This window comes from Phocoena phocoena, chromosome 16 (genome assembly GCF_963924675.1).
Source record: "Phocoena phocoena chromosome 16, mPhoPho1.1, whole genome shotgun sequence".
Taxonomy (NCBI): domain Eukaryota; kingdom Metazoa; phylum Chordata; class Mammalia; order Artiodactyla; family Phocoenidae; genus Phocoena; species Phocoena phocoena.
The window spans coordinates 22,298,697-22,324,647 of NC_089234.1; the positions used below are offsets into that span (position 1 = coordinate 22,298,697).

General features: G+C 42.0%; 1 protein-coding gene across 4 annotated transcripts in view; it reads left to right on the forward strand.

Annotated features, from left to right (window-relative positions):
- Positions 1–25,951, forward strand: part of SORCS1 (sortilin related VPS10 domain containing receptor 1) — a 573,760-nt gene that overhangs the window by 446,761 nt on the left and 101,048 nt on the right. For all 4 annotated transcript variants that reach the window (XM_065894238.1, XM_065894235.1, XM_065894236.1 and 1 more), the window contains exons 10-16: positions 8,203–8,349; positions 16,084–16,186; positions 16,452–16,528; positions 18,402–18,493; positions 19,775–19,882; positions 21,618–21,735; positions 23,232–23,362. In XM_065894238.1, coding sequence (XP_065750310.1) covers positions 8,203–8,349; positions 16,084–16,186; positions 16,452–16,528; positions 18,402–18,493; positions 19,775–19,882; positions 21,618–21,735; positions 23,232–23,362 — 776 coding nt within the window. The remainder of the gene's footprint in view (positions 1–8,202; positions 8,350–16,083; positions 16,187–16,451; positions 16,529–18,401; positions 18,494–19,774; positions 19,883–21,617; positions 21,736–23,231; positions 23,363–25,951) is intronic.

Sequence of the window (25,951 nt, forward strand, 5' to 3'; positions counted from 1 at the left end):
TCAAACTGAACATGTATTCTGGAAAACATTTAGATATTCTGGTGATTTACTTTCAAATTCATGTAGGGTAAAATTCTGATTTAGGGTGTACATTTTAGAGTCAGGCTGGCTGGGTTTAAATCCTGGCCATGCCACGTGTATATATTCTTGAGATAAATCCAACAACTTCTGAGCCTCAGTTTTCTTGTTTAAAACAAGGGAATAAACATGGTACCTCCTTGATAGGATTTCTCTGAAGATGAAAATAAGCTAATCTTCTTAAAGTACCATGAGCAGTGCCTGAAATACAATACTCAACAAATTATAGATAGTATCATTGATATTATGTTCCAGTGAGTTTCAGCCCCAGAACAATGTTCTGGTCTTAAAATCTACGCACATCGTTTAAATGTCCAAAGTATTTCCACCATTTTGGATCTCTGCTTCTTTCCATATTGTAATTAGCAGGGCCATATGACATCCTTTATCACCAAAGCTGTCTTCTTATAAACAAATGTAAATTGCAACATTTCTTTCCTCTTTTGTAAATGTGTTATAAACATTTAAACTTTGCGTGTGTTTTTCTGAAATACCGTATGTTTTCTTGCCTTGATCCAGCATTTACAGTGGAAGTATCTTGCTCTGAGAGTACGAAGTCTAATCAGCTGTCCCACATTAATCACCCAGTTTGCTTCCCTGGTCTCGGCTCTGTCCCTGCTCTCCTGAAAACATTTGATTTTCAGGTTGCATTTTTCCTTCCTGATTATCTTCTCCCCTCTTTTCAAGTCAGTGTGGAATAATTTCTCTGGATAATTTTTTTTTCTGCCAAAATAGAGACCATTTAAATTTGTCCCTTGCTTATGGAAAAGATGACAAATTTGAACAAGAATGACTTTGTCATTTCCTGTTATTTGCAACTGTTTTCATGAATGGTTTTCTGAAATCAAAAATAACTAACAGGTAGGGACTGAGAAGAGGAAATAGAATGACCTCTGGACACGACAAACCATTTTTTGGTAATCTTTATGTTTTCCCTTTGTGTGTCTCTTGAGGTTGACTATCTGTTGGGAAACTGCTGGCTCTTATTATCATCACTTTGAACAGCGGTGTAACTACATTATGTAAAGGTGTCCTGCATCCTGGGGCCGGGGAAGAAGAGTCTTTGTTTTATTAGCCTGGCAGTTCACAGCAACTTGAATTGAAATTGATGTGATCAGAATGGCAGTGCCATATCTGCTGATGACCTAGGTAGAAAGAATATTGGCTGACACAGAACCTGGCACAAATGTTCCTTAAATCTGATTGTTCTGCCTAGCAGGAAGCTGAAAGCCATCCAGCCTGAATTTCCCAGTAGAATTGCAATGAATGATGGGTGGTTAGAGATAAGTGAAAAGTAAGAAAATCTATAGATGAATTAATAAGGAGGAGAGATGAGCAGTACGCAAGGTGAGGGTGACAGAGTATACATAGAGTTCACATCCGCTCACATATGGGGGTGACTGAGAAGGATGGCATGCATCCTTTGCTTCTACATGCCAACTGCCTGCTGTTCTTATGTGCTCTTTATACTGTCTTAGCAGAGGCGAACCGTGTAACGTATGACTGTATGAGTCTGTGTATCGAGCATGTGTATTGTTGGGGAGTCTTTGTGGGAAATGCAGGGGGAGACACAGTTCTCATTAAAGTCAATCATCTTATTCACTAACTCCTTGCAACCTTGCGACAAGTGTGGTTCTCTCTACGTTAGAACTGGATGTGTCTATGTGATGAGGTAGGGAAACGTTGGGGACAAGGTGTTGGAGGCCCATCTTACATGATTTAGTTATTGAAATACCAGAAGTTCCCCTCAGTGTGAGTTGACCATTGGCCATGGACCCCATTCAAAAGAGTCGAGACACGTGAGCCAGGGAGGTAGGCTGCAGAGAAAAAAATGCTAGAGAGTGATTTTTGTTGCTGTAAGATCATACTAAGTAGATGATATTTGGGGTACCATTGTGTGCCAGGCACTTTATAAAGAACCTTTCATAATTATCTCATTCAGTCTGTATGTTCACTTTATGACACAGGGTCTATAATCACACCCATTTATAGGAAAATGGAGTCAGAGAGAATGCGATCATTTTTATAAGATTACAGAGCTAGTAAGTGGCAGAATTAGGATCTGAACCCTAATATGCAAACTCTTAGCTAGAAACCATTATGTGTGTCCAGAAAGATCAGTATTTAGGCTTGTATTTGATTGTGGCCGAGTAATAACCCTAAGATAGAAGCACACTAAAGAGCGGGATAAATAGTATTAGACTTGACCTAGCTATAGAGGAAACCAGACCAGAAGAAGAAAATGGTCTGAGGAAAAGCCAGCATAAACAGGATCAGCAGACGATTGCTGTGGACCTCTTCGCCATCTTCTGAACCAAGTCCTGAGCCTGCAGTTATAGGTGAATGCAGGCTGTGTTATCCAGTGGCTCCCAGTTTTGTCTGGTGGATATATTTGTGCAAGAGAATCCTAGAAATGAGTGTCCCAAAATTCTGTCATTCCTGAATAGCATAAATTCTCCAGTGGCACCATGTGGGATGGGTCACAGAAGACAGCATGCCTGATGGTGGCCGGAGCAAAAGAGATGTGCTGAGAGTGTCTGAGATGTGTGATTCCTAGTGTACTCCTCTGGTGTGGGTGATGAGAGTGGGTCTGACAGCTTTGGACAATATCCTCCCTCGTCTTGGAAGGAGGTATCAATTAATGATGATGAAGAGCCCTTTGGCTTAATGGACAACGACAGTTCACCCCAGCCAAGCGAAAGGGCTGTGTTGGGAATGAAGTCACCTGGTGACAAATTCAGAATGCACAGAATGTATGAGTGAGGCACAGTGAGCTGCATGAAAGACGCAACCAATGACTGATGCATGTTCTGTTACACACATAATGTCTTCTGTACATTATGAATACCTTCTCTTTAAAACGGAAAGCTCCATAGTTCTGATGATGTAGCTTACACCTTGATTCTTGAGAAAAGACTACCTCTTACAATCCAGCATAAGAGATAGGGAGGAAAAATGCTCTCCCACCCAGGACGTAGTTATTACAGGACATAGAATATACCATCTAATTATTCAAGGCTACTCTTTCCCTGGGTAGGTGATGCTGCCTGACCAAGGCCACAGGGAAGGAAAGAACACTTAGACATTTTTGGCAATGGGTTCCCTGATGTCAGAGGCACCCCTGACCCCTGATGAGTATGTATCTCTCCTGGCTGGGATCCTCTCTTTAGAACAGAAACATATCCTATCTCCAAAGCCCAAAGAAATCATCGTGATGAATATGTTCTTTTTCTTGCCATTGTTGTTGATTCATATTTTCATTCTCTTCAAATTTTGACACTTCAGATTCGTAATTAAAGTCTGAGACAGAGAGGGTGGGAGGAATCAGCTCCCAATCAGCATCGGAGGCAGAAAGAAGCAAAAACCCCTGTGTAAGATCTTCCCAACTTAACCTCTGTGCAGAACATATGGAAGATCAGGACTGGAGAGTACCCTCTGGAGGTGAATATTAAAAAACAAAGAAGATATCTGGGGTTCATTCTTTAAATCGCCAAAGAGATCCAAGTCTCAGCACCTAGCACATTCTGACTCTTAAAAAAAAAACCCTGCTGCATGACTGTAAAGTTACTTAGACATTCTAGGTGCTATATTTCCAGTGCTTAGAATGCATGATAAGTCATAGGTATTCAAAAAATATTAATTGAACAACTATTGAGTACATGTACTAAAGAATGAACAAAAGGCAACTTCCTATAATGTCCATATATGATATTTCTCTCAGGAAGCTCTGGGATGAGAAAGAAGTTTGAAGAACTAGTACTGCCAAAGGGTTAAGTGCTTGGGCTCTGAGATAGACAGACTGGTGTGGAGTCCATTGCTAAGGTTCTCCAGGGAATGACCTTAGGCAAGGGACTGACGCCATCCAGACTTTGGTTCTTGCGTGTGTGAAATGAGGATGTATCGAGTCTACCACTTAGATTGATGTGCTTAGGCTTGCAAAGCCTTTCATGTAGTGTCTGACATTTCTTAAATACTCAATAAGTTTGGGGCACTATTAATGTTGTTCAGTCTTCTAATGCAGAATTCTACCTATTTCATTAAAAACGAAGAAAAAGGACTTCTTGGACAAAGTGACTTTTCAGTTATTAATTTTAATGAGGGAATATGGTGGATTGAATGATAAATCAGAAGTTATACTCAAGTGGGAGACAGTGATGTGAGAGATGACAAGAGAATCTATGAAGAATTAACGTGTGGTAAGGAGTGTTAGGAGTGCAAGAGACGCTTCCAGGAAGACTGATGCCCTCGAGAAGCTTACCTGGTTGTTGAGAGCAAAGATGTAGGTACCATCTATACAAATTGGAAGACAGAGAAGAAGAGCTGGGGACAGTCAGGATGAAAAAGAGGTCCTGGTTTCTGGAGAAAGGCTTACTGAGCTGGGCCTTGAAGGATAGACAGGGAGAGGCATGTTGGGATGCTGTCTAAGAGAGTAGGAAACGATCAAAGAAAGTAAGAGGAGAGAAGGGAAGGTAGCATTTTGAGGCTATCACCCTGGGGAATGGTCAGTGTACTGTTGTACTTTGTGTTGGCTTGAGGTTTGAGCTGTAACACTTCATATTTAAAAATCTAATCAAAATGTTATTTTGGCTTATATGATATTAGAGAATAAGAAATAATTACTAATACCTCTGAAACTTCTGGTATCAAAGTCCCCCGTATGAGATGCAAAGAAAGAAAAGTGGCTTCTTGACACACTCGGCATCTTGGTGCAGAATTCAGAAAGGTAGAAAAGCTAATAACAGCTCTTTCCCTGAAGGGAGACAAACTTCCAACAGTGAGATGTGTCATCCTCATAGGAATATGTTCCTTAGAACTCTGTGTCTATGTGAAGGCATGTCTTCCAGTAGGAATAGTAGTTTTCCTCCCACCCCCCGCCCCATCCCACTACGGTCCCGCCCCAGTCTACATGCTGTGGATGCAGAGGGAAGTTGTCTGGCAACAGAAACATGTCCCTCATCCTCAGCAGAAGCCCAGACCTTACACACACACACACACATTAATACACATATACATACATGTACACACAAGTACACATGCACACACATTCCACATTTTGGGCACTGATACTGCTCCCTTGGTATGCAAAGTTCTACAGTAAGAGGGTAGAGGTTCTAGAGACATATGATGAGACCTCACAATAGGCAAGCACCGAGACACATAGACAGATAGACTTCTCAGGCTCAAGGAAAAGGAACCTTGAATGGCACAAAGCCCTACGAGCAAGCAGGGGTGACCATCTTTGCAGACCAGGCCAAAGAAGCCAAAACAAATAAGTAATAGATAGATAGATAGATAGACACCTCAAGTGGGATTTTCACAGGTTAAGTGCCTTGGCAACAAGAGGAAAATAAAAAGACACTCTCTAGCTCTGTACCCTATTGTGACACATTCCCTCAGCTTTGCCAAGTTTCTACTCCTCAAGATAAACCTGAAGCCCAGGCTGCCAGAGATGAATTTCAAAGCATAGGCTGTCTGCTCAAGTGGCATTTGATAATGCCATGCAGTCGGGGGCCAATAAATTCACCGCTTCTGCAGATCAAATGCACCAGCTTCCTTTTTTTAAAAAAAATAATAAATTTATTTATTTATTTTTGGTTGAGTTGGGTCTTCATTGCTGCGTGTGGGCTTTCTCTAGTTGCGGCGAGCGGAGGCTACTCTTCATTGCAGTGCACAGTTTTCTCACTGTGGTGGCTTCTCTTGTTGTGGAGCACAGACTGTAGGCACACAGGCTTCAGTAGTTGTGGCACGCGGGCTTCACTAGTTGTGGCATGAGGGCTCAGTAGTTGTGGCTCGTGGGCTCTAGAGTGCAGGCTCAGTAGTTGTGGCACATGGGCTTAGTTGCTTCGCAGCTTGTGGGATCTTCCCGGACCAGGGATCGAACCCGTGTTCCCTGCATTGGCAGGTGGATTCTTAACCACTGTGCCACCAGGGAAGTCCCAAATGCACCAGCTCCTAAACACGCACAGCCCTGCTCTGACACGCGTGCCAAAAGAGAGACAGGGCAGGGAGGGAAATGGGGAAGGGAACTACTGGGATGGGTAATATTTTTATCCATTCTCTACGTCTTGTAAACTTCTAGAGTGTTGCATGGTTATGACAGTGTCATTTCTCTTGTTTGGGACTGCTGTGGAGGGAAGACAGGTATGACTGCAGGAAAATTCTGATTTGTGAAATTGAATCTTTAAAGAATTGGCAGTTTAGTCATTTAAATATGTAACAGCCTCTCGAACATATGCGAAACCAGCATGAGCTTCCCTGGTGCGTAGTCCTTATGGAGCCGAAACAGTGAATAACTATCAATAAATATTATTTGTAATTAACATATCGTTATTGGGAGGTAGAGTACTTCTGGAAATTTACATCTTCCACATTCATGGGGGATCCACAATGCATAAGAAAGTGTTCTGGCTACTGTTACTGGCCCCAAATGAAGCTTGTTTTCCTAAGTAGTTCACAGTATTCCGCCCAGAAACTCGTTTATACCATTTATTTGCTTAACAGATTTGTTGTTCCAAAGGAGTACAAAGTTGGATCAACTCTAAATGATCCCAGATGCCAAAACAGCAGGTACAAACTAATGAGGTTTGTGTCAAAAGCAAAGGCAAAATGTGCATGTTCTACTGATCGAAGCCCAGCCTCTTTGAATCGACAGAGCTGTATTTGTTGAAAGAATGTTGGAAGTCCAACAGATTTGGGTGTGAACCCCGACTCTCTGTTATCTTAAACAATTAAATTTTCCTTATGCCTTGGGTTCCTCGTCTATAGAATCGGGATAATAGCTGTTATGCAGGTCTATAGTGAATATTGGAGGTTTTACATATAAAGTACTAGGTATAGTGGTTCATATGTGACAAGGACTGATACCGTGGTTTCATCCTTCTGCTTAAAAATTTTCATATTATAATATAAAGGGGCCGAGTTAAGTTAAATGGGTTCAAATATGCTTGCTAGCTTATTCACTTACTCCGTCTGTGCTCCAGAAAGACACTTAATCTAAGTTTCCGTTCCCTCATCCTCAAATGAGGCTGATGGTAACTATATCTCCTGGCTTTTGTGAGCATTAAATAGGATAACCTTTGCATAGTGTTGAAATGCACTTGTCAACACGTTTCAGACCCTTTTTTCACTGCCCTCAAGTTTTCCTGGGTTGTCATAATTTCAAGCAGAGTCAAATTTATATAAATATGTTTCTTAAGTTCTAAAACGCATGAAAAACACGACACAATTAATGATTCGCTACTGCACAGTTTGGCAACTTCTCAATTGTTACCTCTTTCCTAAGGTATAAACAAGAGAGAAGGCAATCATATTTTCAGAGCCAAATAATTAATAAGGACTGTTTATAGTAGGAACAATAGTGTTATAGAAGTGGAGGAGGGATTATTTGACAATTTAGGGAAACCACTGCTTCTTTAAGTTTAAAAGCTGTTCTCTTTTGCTCAATGTATTTTGGTAGCTTAATAGAGAGATCTTTTACAGAAAAAGAAGAGTAACAGTAATTGGATCCTGAGTTTTAACTGACCTCTTTTAATTGCCCAAGGCTGTAGGTAGTGCTGTGATTTAGTCATTAAGGGCAGGGGCTGTGAAGCCACAGAGGTCTGGGTTAAAATCTCTGATGCACCACTTACTATCTGTATAACATTAGGCATTGTGACCTTGGGCAAGTCACTTTACCTGAGTGAGCCTTAGTTTCCTCATTTGTGAAGCAGAGTAAGTGAGACTTATCCAAAAGAACCATTACAAGAATTAAGTGAGATAGAGTATTTAAGACTACGAGTGCTGTGCCTAAAATAAAAGTAACCCCCATTTATTTATCATTTGTCAAGAACAGAACCAACAGCATTAGAGTTTATCTGTAGGCAACAGTAAGCTACTACCAACCTACCTTAGGGGAGATAAGAAGCCTCTATCAAATTTGCATTAAGACCCTCATACCACAAGGGGCACGGGTCTGTTGTCTTCTGTCCCAGGGGGTCATTATACACAAGCATGACCCTCACCCTCTTTCCTCCAAGACAAGTGCTCACGGCTGAATTTGACAGTCTTTTTTTTTTTTTTTTTAAGTAAAACAAATAGATTTCTTCTTAAATTGATGTATTTTTCAGCCATGTCGATTTTTCCCAGGTAGCAGGGATAAAGGGAATGTTCTTGGCTAACAAGAAGATTGACAACCAAGTGAAGACTTTCATCACGTACAACAAAGGCAGAGACTGGCATTTGCTGCAGGCCCCGGACACGGACCTAAGGGGGGACCCTGTGCACTGCTTGCTGGTGAGTCTCCGTATTGGGGCAAAATGTCCCACACGGTGAGGGCCGGAGATGGAGGTTCGACAAGCAGAGGAACATATCTCCAGGGCTTCTTGCTCAGCTGATGAACAGAAGGGGACAGGGAAGGGTGTGAAGGCAGTGTGTAGAAAAGAAGCATAGCTCTGCCTCTCGTGATTGGACCAAAGTGATAAGAGAACATGAGTAAGTTTCTTGCTCATTTTAAGGATGTTCAGTTGATGCCCAGTTTCTGATGAGGACCTCATATTGTAGTTTAAGGGAGAGTATGATAGTTTCCATCTATGATGGGGAAACATACCCTTACTTTCCTGGGAATAACCTGTTTTGGATCTAATGATACATAAATTCAGCTGTAGAATTGATGAACTGAATGCAGAATTGTGTAGATGTGATTTCCAGTAGAGATGTTTATTCGTATTTTCAGAGGAATTTATGCCTCAAACCAAGGTAAGAACCACTGATTTAAATCCTTAATCAGTACTCTTTATAATATGTTCCATTCATTTACGTCATTGTATAAAGTTGGTGTTGGTAAACCATGGCCTGTGGGGCAAATCGGGCCCACTGCTTGCTTCTTTAAATAAAGTTTTATTGGAATGTAGTCATGCTTATTCATTTATATATTGTCTATGGCTGCTTTTGCTCTACAATGGCAGACTTGAGTAGTCATGACAGGAACTGTACGGTCCACCAATAAGATATTTATTATCTGGCCCTTAAAAGCAAAAGTTTGTTGACCCCTGCTTTGAAGTATGGCTTTTTAAAAATTGTCTAACATCTGGGCAATAGGTAGATCAGATCAATGTATTTGTGTATTTGATTATATGATGGTATCCAAGAGAGGGATCAAAAATGGGTCTTGCCTTCAAGGAGTTTGCTGTCTACCTGAGGGGGAATAGATTAATGAGTGAAAGATTATAAGGTCACATCTCACTCCTCTTAGTAGTTCTGGGGCCTGCCCTGTACTTGACACATGAATAGTTACGAGTGAATGAAGAAGGAAGGGAAGAAGAGATTACTTGTAAAACAAAGAATCATTAAATGCTAATTTCTAGAAAACAATTCCAAAGTTGTATTTAAATGCCTGAAAAGGAGAGACCAGTCTGTAAAGCTAGAGGAGACACCTCTTAGTTTTAGTAAGAAGGGCTTGATTTATATCAATATTCCCACCCGTCATGCAATCTCAACTTTAATGTTTTGCACACTCAGCGTGCTTCCTTCTGTCCCATGAAGTCTGAGCAGTCATTTTGCAGGTGCATCTCCTACAGCTGTAGGCGGGTCACCCTCCCAGTCGAGAAGATGCCAGCAGCCATAGCTTGACCTTATTAGTTGCAGAAGATATCGCAGTTGTCACCACGCATCAGGGGAAGCAGTTTGAAATTCAGCCTCCCACTCAGCTTCTGTCCTTATTACTGGCAACTTACGGAGGTGGAGTGTGGGGGAAAGCCATTTGTTAGAGTAAGTACACAAATCCAGTTGCAGAGTAAGTAAATGTAACCGTCACTTACTGAATGCCTACTCTATACAAGACATGCTTCAGTAGCCTTTTAAAGACATGCCCACCTTCCTCCTTCAGCAGTTCCACACCGGAGCAATGTGGTATTTTAGCCAAAGATGCATGAGATGCACCAGTGTCTTAACGTGGTCCTCCATCCCATCATGTGTTTTGGTGATTGAACGTCCGTGAGCGAGAATTAACCATATCACCTGAAGAGGCTTTCCTGGGTGCTCTGGCATCATAAATGGACCATTAGAAATGCCTCTTACACAGAGCACCTTGGGAGGTGTTCTTGGCTCCACCCCCAGCCCAGCGTTAGGAAGTCTTGCTGCTGTACCTCTGAATTATAAATGCGGTATCAGCTCACGTCCCCATCTCGGCTGGGACCATCCTAATATAAGTCACCATCATTCTTCCCTTCCCCCTTCCTTCATGGGAACAGTGACAGGCTGTTCCTCCTGTCTCTACCTGGCAATCTCGTCTCTCCATAGCAGCCAGTGCAACCTTTTTTTTAATCCAACTTTACTGAGTTGAAACATGCATACATAAAAAGTACGCATTTTTAAGAGTTCAGTGATAAATCTTGACAAATGTATAGACCCGTTACCACAGTCAAGACAGAACATTTTCATCACCCTAAAACATTGCTTTGTGCCTCTTCACAGGCACTATCCACACCCTTGGCCCCTAGACAGCCTCTGATCTGCTTTCTTTCATGAGAGGTTAGATTGCTCTTTTCTAAAATTTTATGTAAATGGTATCAACCTGAGCTTTAAAAATCAGAGCATGTCCCTCCTACACTTAACCTTCTAATGACTTTCTAATTCAGGTGGAATGAAATTCAGATACTTAACATGGCCTGCAAGATTCCACAAGGTCTGGCCCCTGTCTGTTTCTCCTGCCTGGTCTCCAGACTTTCCTTCCTTCCTTCCTTCCTTCCGTATAGGCCACAGTGGGGGAGAAGGGCGCACCTTTCCATACCATTAGCTCACCGCCCTCGTTTGTGTCCCAGGCTCTGCCTTTGCTGTTATATCTCTTAAAATGCCCCTCTCCTAGTGTGTTTTTTTCTTGGCATTCAGACCTTTGCTTGATTACCTTCATCTCGGAGAGCTTCCTCGAGCATTCTCTGAAGTTGCACTTGGTCCAGTCTTTTTTATTCGTGACCTTCCTCACTCTTAAATCAGCACATGCATTTGGTGACTTGCTTGTCCACCTTCCCCCACGCACTGTGAGCTCCATGAGCATAGGGACTGTGGCTGTCTTTTTGGTCATTCCAGAGAACTAGCTCAAGAATCATACTTGACACATGGTAGGTGCTCAACACATCTATTGTTGAGGGTGTTGTCTTTGAAGCAGACACGCCAGGGATAATAGACGTTTGAGTTTCATATTTGGACTTTAGTGGGAGCCTTTCCTTGCCATTAGTAGTCACACTGAAAGATTTGTCATAATATCCACCTTCTGAAGCTCATGGGCATCAGTTGACCCCAAAGTTGACCAAATCAGTAGAGGCTTGTTAGGATTGAGAAAAGAGGAATTAATGAGACATGGATGTATGGTACCCGAGAGTCTTTTGACCTTCCTCCCCCATTAACCCTGTTGTTTAATGTAGTTTTAATCTGAGCTTTAGAAAACAGCAGTAGGGTGAGGAGAGGAAAAATGAAAGAAGGAAGGGGAAACCACAATAATTTTATAAAACTCTGCCAAGGCACACAATAGGAAAGAAAATCTTTGAGCTCCAGGAGACCCAGACTGTTAAAACCTTCCTGAGGCTTGGGAGCTGGTAGCAGAGAGGAGACAAAAAGTGATTTTTAGATTGTGAATACTTGGAAAGTGACAGTGTCACCGAAAGCACAGCCTAGTGATTAGAAAAGAGATTTTTTTTTTGCCAGCAGGGCTATTACAAATGTGGAACAAGTTCAGAATTGCAGCCCCAAATGGAATGTTCCTGGTAAAATGTATTCTATAGAAATAAGACATCCAGGGTAATTTGAGGCTGTATTGTTAGGACTTTTAGAGTGATTGCCTGGAGGGTTCAGCAGGGATTTCTTTCCTCTGAAGACTGCATTGTACAATTAGATGGGGTGTTACAGGCCATGGTCCACCTGACTCCAGAACCTCAGGCTTGGGCTCCCAAGAGGCGAGATGTGAGCTGAGCCTGTGACAAATCTTCAGGCCCTGAGCAAAAGCATAGTGTTTCATGGAGAGAGGCCGTGACTTCTTCGTGGATTCATTCAGTAGTTTCCTACTGGAGCTAAGCAACCAGCTACCCCAGGGGTCTCTCGATTCTGCTTCCCCCGCCTTTGTACTGGCTGTGACTCTCCACGTTCTGCTGAATTGGAGCAGTGCCGAATGCCCCATACCCAGCCAACTGGCCCAGAGACCTCCCTCTACTTTGCCATTGACTCCTTACTAAAAATCAAATGGATTCCAACTCAGGATCAGAAACTGCACGAATGTGTGTGTAGGATGTGGATTTGAGGAATACTTTTTGGGAGCCTACCTGCTGCCTTATTTATGAAAGCTCTAAGCTGGCTTTTCAGTACAGTCTTCAGATTAGGAGGCTTCGGGTTAAAGGTACCATGAAGATGAGATGTCAAGGCTATTAATTCAGAGATTAGGGGTAAAGAGGAAGTGAAATGAGAAGCTGGTTGACTCTCAGATACGGAACAGTGTTTTAGGTTGATTGATTTCATGGCGGGGGAATGTCTTGCATCATTTAGTACTTCTCCACTGGCCACTCACAGTGCTAGGAAGACAGCAGCTCAGCTCGTTCATGGATCAGTTGAATTCAACAGGCATTTACTGAACACCTGCAAGGGCCAGAAGATTTTGTTGGTTAAAATAAGAAATAAAAGAATAAGGCAGAAGAAAGGTAATTGGAGCCTAGAGGTCCACGATGGGCTTTGAGAGTTTGTGAACTCCCTGAATTTGAATGCAAAGCTCTGTGTGTGTGCTTCCTTTGTGTGCTTTTTCTTGGGAGAGAGTTTTCGATTTGCATCAGATTCTCAAACTCCGTACTTGACCCCGAAAAGATTAAAGACTAAGGATCTAGTTGCTCCGAGTATTGACCAGCTGATGATAATCCCATGCCCCTGGACGATGCGTGAGTCAGGACAGCAGGCAGCTTCCAAACATGTATGCTGGTCCCTCCATTCTTGGTAGGTCAGCTTTTAGGTCATGGTGGTTTCAGTGTACAGTTCTGTATGTTTTTAATATGAAAAGTCAAGGGAAATAGAGAAAGGTCTTTGGGATAAGCTGTGTTTTAACTCATACTGAATTGGAGATAACTCTGGAAAGATGTTCGGATATTCAGTATATGTTCGCTAATGGGAGAGAAGGCGGCAGGAAGGCAGAGGTGGACAGAGTGCCTCCTGCCTGGGAAAAATGTGCCTAAGAATTGGAGAACCTTGTCTTGTGTTTCCCAGGAGTTTGCTATGGCCTGATAGCCATTATAACAACCCCTGTATTAATCTTCGGTGACTTAATTTTGATAAATGTCTCAAGCTGTTCAAGTATAAAAGTTTAAGTTAAAAGAAGTGAATGTGAATCACTTAACATTGTTTTTCTGTAAACACTGATGTGGACTGTATAACTTCCTTGAAAAAAATGGAAGAAAGGAGAAAAAAAGCCACAGAATATTTTGCTTGTACCAGTTGGGGGCAATCCAGTACTACAAATGTGAGAGTGGAGAAAAAAAGTCCACGAAAAAGATCATTTCTGATGTTGCTGCTACTGCATGAACTGGTGTCTTTTCTTCCCAAATTAATTTATCTCAGGCCTCTGAAAGCCAGAGCAACAGAGCAGTGTTGAAATGGCTAATTGAAAATGCCCTCTTTCTCTTGTAATGGCAAGTGGCCTCTATCAAATAATCCTTGGGTCAGGTGGCAACTTAGGTTCACAATCTTCCAGACTCCAGGGTGATGAAGTACGTGGCCAGTGGCTGGCTCAAGACTGCAGCCTGGGTGCTCTCTGGGCCAGGGATGTCCTGCTCTGTTGGGGGGTGCAAAAGGCCCTCCACTAAGCCCATATGTCTGGGTATGATCCCCAAGTAGTGATCACTGTTTTGAATGCCATGGAGATCCTCACATTATTCTGATGATGTGGTTTATATGTGAGCCCATGTACTTCTGGCATTGTTCTGAGTAAAACGGTAAAGTAAGGTCTTTCGTGTCCTAACTTGAAGGTGTTGCTTGATATTTCAAGTGTTTATTGACTGTCTTTTTTAGATTCTATGTGAGGTTTTACAGAAGATGCAAAGTAGTACTTGATGTTTCCTCTTTATTTGTAGAGTATCTCTCTTAGGGGGATAAAACTGCATACCTCAAATAGATGATCCAGGATTGTATGGTAAAATCAACTGTGGTACATCCGAGAAGGAGATCCTGACAGGCCTCAGTTGTCAGGAAAATTTTCATGGAACAATGGTTTGACACCTCTGCTTTATCCTTTCTCAGCATCTGCCTGAGTGTTGGTCAGCACTGCCCTGGGGCCTCTACAACATACAGTACCCACTCTAGTCTTCCTCTCGGACAAAAGGAAGCCAAGTTTTGGGGTCTGATTGTTTCTTCTTATAGGGGTGGTCTTCTTACTCTTTTGGAACATTGTAGAGTAAAAATTCCTTTTTTGAAAGCTTTACATGAAATTTTCTTGCAAAACCAATAATTTATTTCGATCACCATTCCTTTTTTTTTTTTTTTTTTGTGGTATGTGGACCTCTCACTCTTGTGGCCTCTCCCGTTGCGGACATGCAGGCTCAGTGGCCATGGCTCACGGGCCCAGCCACTCCATGGCATATGGGATCTTCCCGGACCGGGGCACGAACCCGTATCCCCTGCATTGGCAGGTGGACTCTCAACCACTGCGCCACCAGGGAAGCCCCGATCATCATTCCTTGAGAGTTTACTCTCTGTGTTGGCAGTGAGGAAAAGACCCTATTATGAGCCACTGTTTTATTTCAGCGGTGTTTTGACTGCTTTTATTCCTGATTTTCATTTTTAGTTTGTCATTTACTGTGTCCCATATACGTGTAATCATTGTATCTCTGTAGCGCTCTGAATACCTGCTGGCTGAGACTTACAGAGCCGAATGAAAGTAATAAGAGATACATTGGTGATTCCAAAAACTCAAGTCTATAAGATTAGAAAATAATCTTCCTGAGAGTTGAAGAGAGATGTGGGTTCAGACACAAACTTGTAGTTTTTGACAACTCAGTACAAGAACTATTTTAAATGAAATTTGTATAAGATTTATTATCCCGTTTTTAAAAACTGTTGCATGTCTTAATCTGAGAAGTTGATCGAGATTTTTACACACAAACAAGTCCCTTAAATTTTTATTAAGTTGTTATTACTAGTGCATTTTGTCTTTAAGAATGGCATTTATATCGAATAACACTGGGTCAGTTAATACCCTGACACAGACGCTATGTCAGTTGTCTGGTGGATGTCAGGACAGTTTCACACGTCATACGGCTTCTTCTGTAGAGCTGAGACCAAGGTTTCAAATGTCTAAGAGATGCCAAGTGACTTCTTCAGAGCCCTCCCAGCCTGGCCAAACTTTCTTTCCAATGTCGTATATCATTTCTCCTCATTGGTCTTACCTGACTATCTGTTGTATTACAGCTCAGTTCTTCTGTTTCTTTTCCTCGTTATTGATCTTACTTAGGCCTGAAATGTCCTTTATCCTCCTGAACATCTCATGTGTAGTTCATATCCTACCCACCTTTGCCTCAGGCACCATTTTTTCCTGGAAATTCCCTTCATCCAAAGTTGGGCATAGGCTCGTCATCCTCTAGAATTTCATATTTTGTCTGTACGGATCTCATGGCTATTAAAATATTCTCTTTTGCGAATCAATAGAAGGATCTTAAATTATATACTCCTTAGGTGGCAGAGACCAAACTTTAGTCAATGTAACTCTTTCATGAGCTACACCACATGTTTTACAGATAAAGTGCTAAAGTGTTTGTTGAATGGCCAAATGGCAATTATATCAGTAGATTAGACTTAAAATGAAGGTGCTCTCTCCTTCACCAACTTGGCAGCTGTTTTATACTTAGTGGCACCAGATATTTGTGGAATGAAAGATGGGTGAATGGATGGGTTCATAGATAGATGGATAGATGGGATGGTTGGATGAACGGCGGGTGCTCTGAATCTGAGCTTTAAATGAACATTTAAATGATGTGCTTTTATGACCCTCATTTCTCCTTTTCTCAGCCCTATTGCTCACTACACCTTCACCTTAAGGTCTCTGAGAATCCCTACACATCAGGGATCATTGCCAGCCGAGACACAGCTCCCAGCATCATAGTGGCTTCAGGTAAGAAGCTTGCCCGGTTTGCTCACTGCTGTAAATTGTATTTATTTTAACACGTTAGATATCTGAGCTTGGAACTTAATGAGCAAGTTAAAATTTTTTTGAAAGGCACCTAAGCCATTGACCCTGAGGCAAGTATGGTGAAAAACCCTGCTCAGATATGATGTTTGCAGTCTAAATCCATCTCGGGCAATGCACACTGCCAGCATAGTCCATTGTTAGCTTTTGCAAAAAGTTCCCTTCACTGATGGTGATGTGCTCTCTCCAGGTAACATAGGTTCTGAGCTGTCAGACAGCGACATCAGCATGTTTGTCTCTTCAGATGCAGGGAACACTTGGAGGCAGGTAAGAAAGTATCCTGGGTCTGGTTACTGAAGTTTAAATGTTATAAAAATTCTCCAGCTTGGTTCAATTCTGGGAACTTATTCAACCACACATAAATCCTAAAGCTTATCAATGTGTTTCTTTTCCTTTTTGTTTTATGAATGTCTTTCAAAATGTTTTGAGCTTAAGCAAACATTTATGAAATTTGATTTCTTTGTTTGATAAAAATGACCCTTTATCCCACCGTATATGTGGGAAAGTTTATAAGTCACAATGAAACCAAGTTAGATATGACTGAATTTTTCCCATGAAATGAAAACTAAAATTCTGGGGAGTTTATTATGTAGGGAACGTGAAGCCTGGAAGAGAGATTATATACCTAACACCGGGTTACCTCCATAAATTCCCCTTGCCTTGAAGTCAGAAACGAGGGGAATGCAGTGATATAGAAATAACCATTACCCAGGTGGCGTTCTGAGATGTTTAAAGCTCATGGGCAAAAGACAGAATAATAACCATCAGGGTGCATATGTTAGGGAAAGTAGAAATGGAATTACTTTCAACCAATGTGTTTAGCTTAAATGCTTCCTCTTTCTTCTGAATGAAAATTAGATACTCCCAGGTTATAAAACAGGCACTTAATGAGGTTTAGGAGTCATAAAAAGATATGTGCCTAATGCATGGTTGTTGCACTTCAATAAATATGTGTTAATAAGCCACTGACATTTAATTATCATACGGTAACTAGCACCTTAAATTGAAATCTAATGCACAGGTAATCACACAGCAACAAGAACACTGCTTTAAATTTTAGACAGAGATATCCATGTTATGGTCTCGTTACCATTTCCTAGCTTCATAAATCTGCACTGCAATTCACGTGCTTTGAGAAGAGTGGAGCAGGAAAGAAACTTGCTTAAGAAACTCCGGGGCTTTTGATCTTGGAGATATATAGGAGCTATATAATGGACTATTAAGCTTCCTATGGACAATAGTTAGAGAGCCAGGGTGTCTTTTTTTTTTTTTTTTCCTTCTAACATCCCAAACAAAGCCAAGAAGCCTCTCCTATAGTCCTGGGAAACATCTTGGGTATAAGAAGTAAACAAAGGGGAAACAATGATGTCTATAGTGTAACCAAAGACAAGGCTATACTAACAGTGTGACTGTGAGAAAACAGTACACATCTTGTATGGAGAAGACTTAGAAATTGTTTTCAGCCGGTCTCCATTTGACCTCAGATTCATCTCTCCACATATGGGGAGAGACCCAATGACACACGTACCCAAAGATAGATTTCATTTTGGTCAGACTTTATGACTACAACTACTTTATGACTACTGTTGAGTTGAACAAGAACATCTGCCCCCCGTAATACCTGGAAACTTTGAAATAATTACATCTGGAAGGGGCACTGTTACGCCGCAAGTCCCAGCGCTGTCAGTTCCCACCTACATGGTCTTAGGCAAGTCACCACTTCTCTCTAAACTTACTTTTCTCGTCTGTAAAAACGATAATGTTGGAATAAAGTATCTCTTATGTTTCATCCATCTAAAGATGTTATCCAATATGACAATTACCCAATATTTCAACATCATCAAAAATGGCACTCAACAGAACTTACCACAAAAAGATGGGATTATAAATACGAATACATAACTCTTAGTTACTTAAGTTTCTCTCGTGGAGCACAAAAAAATCATTTTATGTAACACCAGTGGTACATGGAGCCCGCATTGGGAAACATTGTTCATAACTTGGATTTTCCCACAGCTTTGGGGGAACCCAGTTCTGTCATGGAGAGAATTTTTTTCCTCAAATGAAGACTAATTCTCTGAACCCTGGGTGTGTGTGGCTGTGGGCGTGTGTCCCTGTTTGTGTGTGTTTCCTCTTCCAGATCTTTGAAGAAGAGCACAGTGTTTTGTATCTGGATCAAGGTGGAGTCCTGGTTGCTATGAAGCATACGTCTCTCCCGATTCGACATCTCTGGTAATGAGTCATGCACCTTGATGGTTCTGCACAGCTAAGACCAGTCTAAGTCAGGCTGTCAGACTGTGATCTTGCTTGTAGTAAATTGTCAAGGTCTGCTAGAATGTAACTTATACCTTTGCTTTACCGCAATAAGAAGGAAGAGGAAAGGAGAGAGAGAGAGGGAGAGGGGAAGAGAAAGGGAGCTTGATTCTGCCTTTCAGAGAGGAACCGTATTATGGTTTTCAAATGTGACAGCCCCCTGCCCCCGCCAGTACCTCCGGTACCTTATTCTTTCAGTACAGTCATGGGTAGAATGGTTAGCAAGGATAATCTCTGAATAGCTTCATTTCTTGCAACCAGCTTTCCCAAATAACATCTCCTGGAGTTTAATATTTGCATCCACTATGTGCATTCTGCACAGAGATCAGCAGTTCGTGACACTTCTGCTCTGATCTCATTTCTCCTGATCCTACTTCCTTAGCTTCCTTTTGGGGGCGGTGATATTCTGCAACTCTCCCTGTAGGTCTTCCACAGATGGACATTCAAGGCTTAACTTCCAGAAGGGTTTCCAATAAACTCTTCCATCTGTGTTTTTGAAAATGGCTCTCTCCACAGGCGGGCTTGTTCAAAGTCAAAGGCTTGGTTTTCCCTCCGCTGTTGGTTACTCTGCTGACGAAAGGGAAAGTTGCAGAAATAAGAGAAATAGAGGCTTAGCTTGGGGGAAGACATCCTAGAGAAAGGCAGAGCAAAGGAAACATCCTGTGTGACCATCTGAGCTGCAGAGTTCTCTCTTACTTTCAAGAGCCTGTCCTTCTGCACCAACTTACTCAATGAGTCAACCAGGATTTGTAACAATGTAAGGAGGATACCACTAAGGGTTTGATCACATAGAGGTGGCTGGTTCAAGTCCGTCTCAGTGGGTCTCATATGGCCATTGTTCTCAGAATCACCTGTAAGACTTGCTGCTAAATTGCAACGAGGTTTTGAAGAGGGTCACATTGAGCTCTAAGGCCTAATAAAATATCCAAATTTTAAAAAATCCTATCAAAGACTTATTATCATTCCCATTTCATGCAGCTCTCCCCTTATTGATGTTATAATACATCTGGGTCCCAAATCGCTTGGCTAACTGTATATCTATCTACCTTCTGATGTAATTAAGAACACTTATTCATATAAAAGGCTCACTTTGACAATGCCCCAGGTACTTCTAAAACGTATTCTCCCTGGTTGGTAGTATCCTTTCTTGGAAAGGATTTTTCTTTTGAGATCCGATGACTTATTTTTTTCTGTCATTAGGTTAAGTTTTGATGAAGGGAGATCTTGGAGCAAATACAGTTTCACATCTATTCCACTTTTTGTGGATGGAGTTCTGGGTGAGCCTGGGGAAGAGACTCTAATCATGACGTAAGTGGAAACTATGATGTCTTCTAGTCTAAGTATAGATCCAGAAACATGTTGTTTTTAGATAAGCCTGTTCACATTGCTACTGTCAGGTTTGAAATTGCTAGCAAAGGCAGTACATCTGACTTCATGATTCCACAGCAAAGAGGAGAGAATAATGTGGGCTTCCATTCTCTTGGCTCTTTACTAGCAATTAGGAGACCCACGCTGAGGGCTGGCAGCAAAATGGTACAGCCTGTTTCTTCCTCTACTGAGCGGGCTTAGGGAAATAAGAAGTGATTATTTCAAGAGAAAATAAAGCTATCAATTAAAAACTTTAATAATAAACATGCTTGATATACAGAAAATGACAGGCACGTAAGAGTGATTTTCACTTTAAGGCAGAACGCAGAGCTTGGTGAAAACCCCACAAAGGATGTTATTTTTCCCTGGCTCTTTACCTAACCAAATGGTGAGGCATATTAGGGAAACCACGAGAACAGTCTGTTCTTGGGGAAATTGCATTTATACTCATTCTTGTCTGGAAAGTGATGATCATTAATTTGTGAAAGACTTGATTAATGGCTTGACTGCCTCTGGGTTTCAAAACATGAGCTTTGAATTTGAAATATGAAACTGTGATTTTTCCTTCTCCTGGAAAATTGGACATGAAAAACAGAGAGGGAAGATTTTAAAGCAGTTGATCCTGTCGGCAGTGAAAAATTTTAAATCAAAGTGAATAGCTGGTACATTTTCTAATTTTTTCTCCCTACTCCTTTTTTTTTTAACAATAGAAAAGAACAACAAAAATGTAATATGCCTAATAGCTACATTTTGCCCACGGTAAACATAGCTGGATTAGCAATTTATTCCATAATTTGTCTTCATTCAGTTTTCATGTTTGCAAGACACAGATGAAAAAAAGTTGATTGAAAAGGCTACTTTGTGGCTTTTATTTATATCGACAATAGGTGATTTAAACACTTCATTAAATAGCTGAGTCTCTCTGAGTAAGGAGAATAGAATGCACAGAGTAGGAAGTAGTTATAACTCCTCAGCCTTGCTGCCCACTTTCCCTTGGGACTGGTGGGAAGGTAAAATAGCATGGAAACCATGGGAACGATGTACTCTAGCAAGAGAACCTAGAGGTATAATCTTGGACCGCAAAGAAGGCAGTGTCTATGGTTTTCTCAATTTTTTTTTTTTGGTTGTTTTTTATTTTTGGTCAACCATTCTTGTTGTACAATATATAAAAGTGGGCTTTTAAGTCAAACACCCTGGGTTCTGACTCTACCAGTTCTTAGTGATTTGACTTTGGTATTTGCATGTTAAGAAAATTCGTTGAGCCTCAGGTTACCGACGAGTGAAGTGGAGCCAATAATAGCAACCCTCCTCAGAAATGTGTGTGGGGATCAGGTGATGTATAATATCAAATGTAATATGCTGGGGCTTCCCTGGTGGCGCAGTGGTTGAGAGTCCGCCTGCCGATGCAGGGGACGCGGGTTCGTGCCCCAGTCCGGGAAGATCCCACATGCCGCGGAGCGGCTGGGCCCGTAAGCCATGGCCGCTGGGCCTGTGCGTCTGGAGCCTGTGCTCCGCAACGGGAGAGACCACAACAGTGAGAGGCCCGCGAACCGCAAAAAAAAAAAATGTAATATGCTTAGCGTTGTGCTAACCTCATAGCAAACATTCAGTAAACGACGTATAACTGTCAGCATTGCTGTTATTGTGATTATTTTTATCGTCATGAACTCTGCAGAGTGTTTGGACACTTCAGCCACCGCTCTGAATGGCAGCTGGTCAAAGTGGACTACAAGTCCATTTTCGATAGACGCTGTGCTGAGGAAGACTACAGACCCTGGCAGCTGCACAGCCAGGTAGGAGGGAGGGAGCTGAGGCTGAGTCCTGGGTGGGAGGCGTGGAGAGTACTGGGGGGGAAGCAAGTCATTGAAGTGTAGGAATTGGGGTTCTCTGGGCAAAAATTGTCCATCTGGTGCTTTCTTATGTGTTTTGTGTGCCACAGCAGTGAACAAACTCAACAGTTATAGCTTGTTGTCAAGTGACTTCTGTTTTTATTGTACTAGGATATAATGAGATAAAATTCAAATGTGCTTGGCTAAGACTTATACCAATTCAGCATGGAGATCCAAGCATAATTTATCTGAGCGTGTCCTCTGGCTGCAGGGTATGGGGGCAAGGGTGAGGAAAGGCTGTTCAGTTTTATCTGGCAATGCAAGCAGTAACATGAAATAATAAAGTTATGCTGTGTGAGCGGTGCCAATAAAATTCTTCCTCCCCACTGCTATGCTTCCCTGGGATTAGGTAGCGCTTCTTGCCTCCTTCCAAGGTACTTGTGATATAAGGATACAGAATTATTAATAGGAAAATTTCCTTCCTCCTGGCCCCTCTGCTACCCTGCTCATATCAGAATGCTTGGCTGAAAGCATCTCTCCTTCGACTTCCCAAGGCAGAACTCATTCTGCCGGCCTCTCAAAGCACATGGTAGAGGCCCTTGCTTGCAAAGCCGTCACCATATTCAGAGCGTGACACATCATATACCCCAAACCTAGACTAAATCATATAATTACATGTAGATGTGTAATGCAGCTGGTTAAAGTGAGTTTGCTCAAGAAAGACAGTGTAGACTAGCTTAGACAAAACTCCGTCCGGTCCTTCAGACACACACACACAGAGCTGGGTTTGACAGTGGGAGCTACGTCAGCTGGAATCACCCACTGTCCTCGGAGGCTCAACCATCAAAGGGTCGCTCATTTACGTAACTGATGTTTCCCCCTTTGGAGTGCACACGCATTGGGGTATTCAAAGCTTTTATTTTGCTTGTGGAGAAACACCGAATTTAGTGCTCTTGCTTATCTGGTAGATGGATATAAAATCAGTGCTATAAAGTTGTGTGGGCAGAGGCGTAATAACTCAAGGCAAAATGGACCTTTATGTTTCTTAGCAATATTCTTCTTTCACATGCTCATAAATGACCAAATGGATACATTTTTTATTACAGAAGAATTGAACTTAATTACTACAAATTTTTTTGGCCATACACTGTTGCAGGTTGTCTTAGTTATCTGTGTGTCCCTCATAGCACTGTACTTAATACCTTGCCAAGTAAAGATTTGCTGAATACATAGAGTTCTGGACTTCCGGACACACCCTCAGTGCTTCTTAGGATTGCCTTTATCATCATGTTCTGTGATAGGGCTCCAGAATCGAAAAGGAAATGCTGTTAGCACAAAGCAGACTGCGTATGTCTACATTACACCTAAGGTTTGAGACCATCTCCCGGAACTGTCCTGATGTGGAGTAGGGAAGGGCCAAGCTATGTGCCCGACTGCATGAGATTCTTGTCTCCTTACAGGGGGAAGCATGCATCATGGGAGCGAAAAGGATATATAAGAAGAGAAAATCAGAGCGGAAATGTATGCAAGGGAAATATGCAGGAGCTATGGAGTCTGAACCCTGTGTCTGCACAGAGGCTGATTTTGACTGGTGAGCTTGTACTGTTATCCCATAGAGTCGTCTAGTATTTCAAACCCACGTGGGCCTTAATGAAAGCTTAGATATCAAATAATAGTAACATGCATAGATCCAAGTGACAAGCCTACATTCATGTGAAATTACCACTTGGGGACATCATGGCTTACTAGCTATGTGCGTGTGTATGTGGAAAAACCAGGGGTTTCTTTAGACTTAAGGAGGACTCAGGAGATGGCTGGTAATTATCTTCATATATTTGACAGATCTCAAGACAAAAAGAGAGACTAGATAGACCCTGAGTTTCTTCATACAGCAACACTGAAAACAATAAGTGGACGTTTCAGGGAGCAGACATGTTTGTGCTCAAGATAAAAGTCTTTCTAGAGTCTAGGGTTCCTGGTAGTGGAACAGTGATCGTGTAGGGCAGTAAATTGTCTACACCTGGATGTTCTCAATCAGTGGTTAGCTGACTATTGCTTGTGACACCCATGGAAGACTTTTCTGAATTCAGCGCAAGAATGGAATCACTAGTATTGCCATCTGTGGCTTTGTGAACCCAGCGGAAAGAGAGACTTCTTCCTTTACCAGGATTAAGTTAGTTTAAGCTGGAAAAGTACTAAGGCATTGAGAAGTTAAATATACTCAGAGTGCCACAGTGTTCTTTCTGGAGCATTAGTTAAGCAGAAAGCTAGCTTGTGGGTCCAGTGATGCCCTTGCTTTGTTCTGGTTTTGACATTCAGATGAGGTTGAAATATGACTGAGGATGAGTAGCTGGTAACTCCCTTGATCATGTCCATCTCACCTTCTGTTCCTTTTTTTCCTTCTTCTTTATAAAATTTATTTATATGCTTTTGGTTTAGAGAAAGCATTTGCTAAATGTGTATATCAGTGTTAAATAATTGAAAGTTGGCCAACGTAAGAACCAAAGACATTCATGTAACAATATTAGCCGCGTAACGATCATCGGTCACGTATCTGCTCATCAAAATATCAGTGATTGGGCTGAAATACTGTGTACTTACACATCACATATCTTAGAAAAAGGAAGTCATCTGTCATGCTACCATGACGGGAGCATTCTCTAAATCAGTAGTACTGGTAGGCCTGGCAAACTGGCTGCCAGAACTCAGACCGATAACCCAAGGCTGTTCCTCTCCTGTTGGTAAAGAAGGCAAGCCAAGAGTCAGTTCTTTATCTCTCCGGGCTCAGCCAGAGGGAAGGCAGAGCTTCAGTTACATGGGGGCTCACAAGGAATTCTGGGAGGGCCTCCCCAGCCCTGACTTCTGTTTCAGTCTGTGTAACATTGTTACAATGACAAAAATATTTTGTCTCTGTCCTACCTTTCATGATTGACATCCTGAAATACATTCACAGGGAAAAGTTCCATGGAGAGTGTGTCATTCATCACGTCCCTCTTTCTGAAACCTGACTGCCTCTCCTTCACTCACTCTATTCAAGGAGGAACCGTATGGGGAGTTAACTTTTTATCTTAGTGGTTTGACTTCGGCCTTAACAAACAGTCATTCTTTGGCAGAGAGCAAATTTATTTTCACATAGAAAACCAAAGAGAAAAAGTAAGTCCCAATTCCCTGATTTCTTCTGGGAATGTTTGCTCCTTTGGGAATCTTTTCTACAAGGTTCCAACATAAGCTAGTCTTTTGCTGTTGGCGTTGTCATGTGTTGTTTTCTTCTCAATTTTAAGCTTGACTAGGGTGAAAAGAACACAGAGTAGGAACATCAATTAAGTTTCCCCCTTCTCTCACTCCCCTTAGTCTTGGCCCAATTCCTGCATTCGTGATTGGAATCTGCTGCTCATCCCACTAACTAAAGTGTAATTGGAGAAGTGGGAAATGCACCATGTACAAGGCCATCGTAAGGTTACCTGGTCAAATGGGATTTTTGTAACTGCATGATTTCTGAAAATATTTTGGAAGGATCACCAAACTCTTATTGGTTTCTACTAGTAGCTAGAGCTTCAGTGATTCTTCTTGACTATAGCATAATGAAAGGTGGTTGTCACTGAATGTTCTCTCTTGGCTTGGCTCTCCCCTGGACAGCCCTCTACCAGATGACCTTGCCTGTTATTCTTCAGCGTTTGTAAAATAATTTCCTTAAATGAACACTGGGTGTCCTGTAGGCAGCGTTCCTGAAGTCTTCCTACCCGTGCTGTGTTGCATCAGCACCAAATCCAGCTGGTATGGGCAGAATTCTAGGTGCCAGCTGCCTGGTGACAGGCCCCTGGGCAAACCTAATTCTCCTTCCCCAACCCTCGTGTGCCAGTATCTCACTTCCATTACACAGATGGGCCAATTCATACTAATGCTCACTGATGGCCACCTGCAATTTATCTGTGCGTGTGGAGGTGCAGTTTGTTGCCATACTCTGCGCCCGGTTTCATCTTTCAGAAGCCAAGAATATCAGGCCACTCAGAGGCTCCTGGAGATAAGAATGCGAGGAGGCTGAGAAAAGTCTTGGACTATTTTCAAACTAGAGAGCAGATTTAAAGCAACTGGCAGCATTAAAGGCATAGGACGGAGCTTTTCCTTGGGGGAATGCTTGCAGCAGTCCTGAAGGACATTTCCTTTCCTGCTATGACTTTGA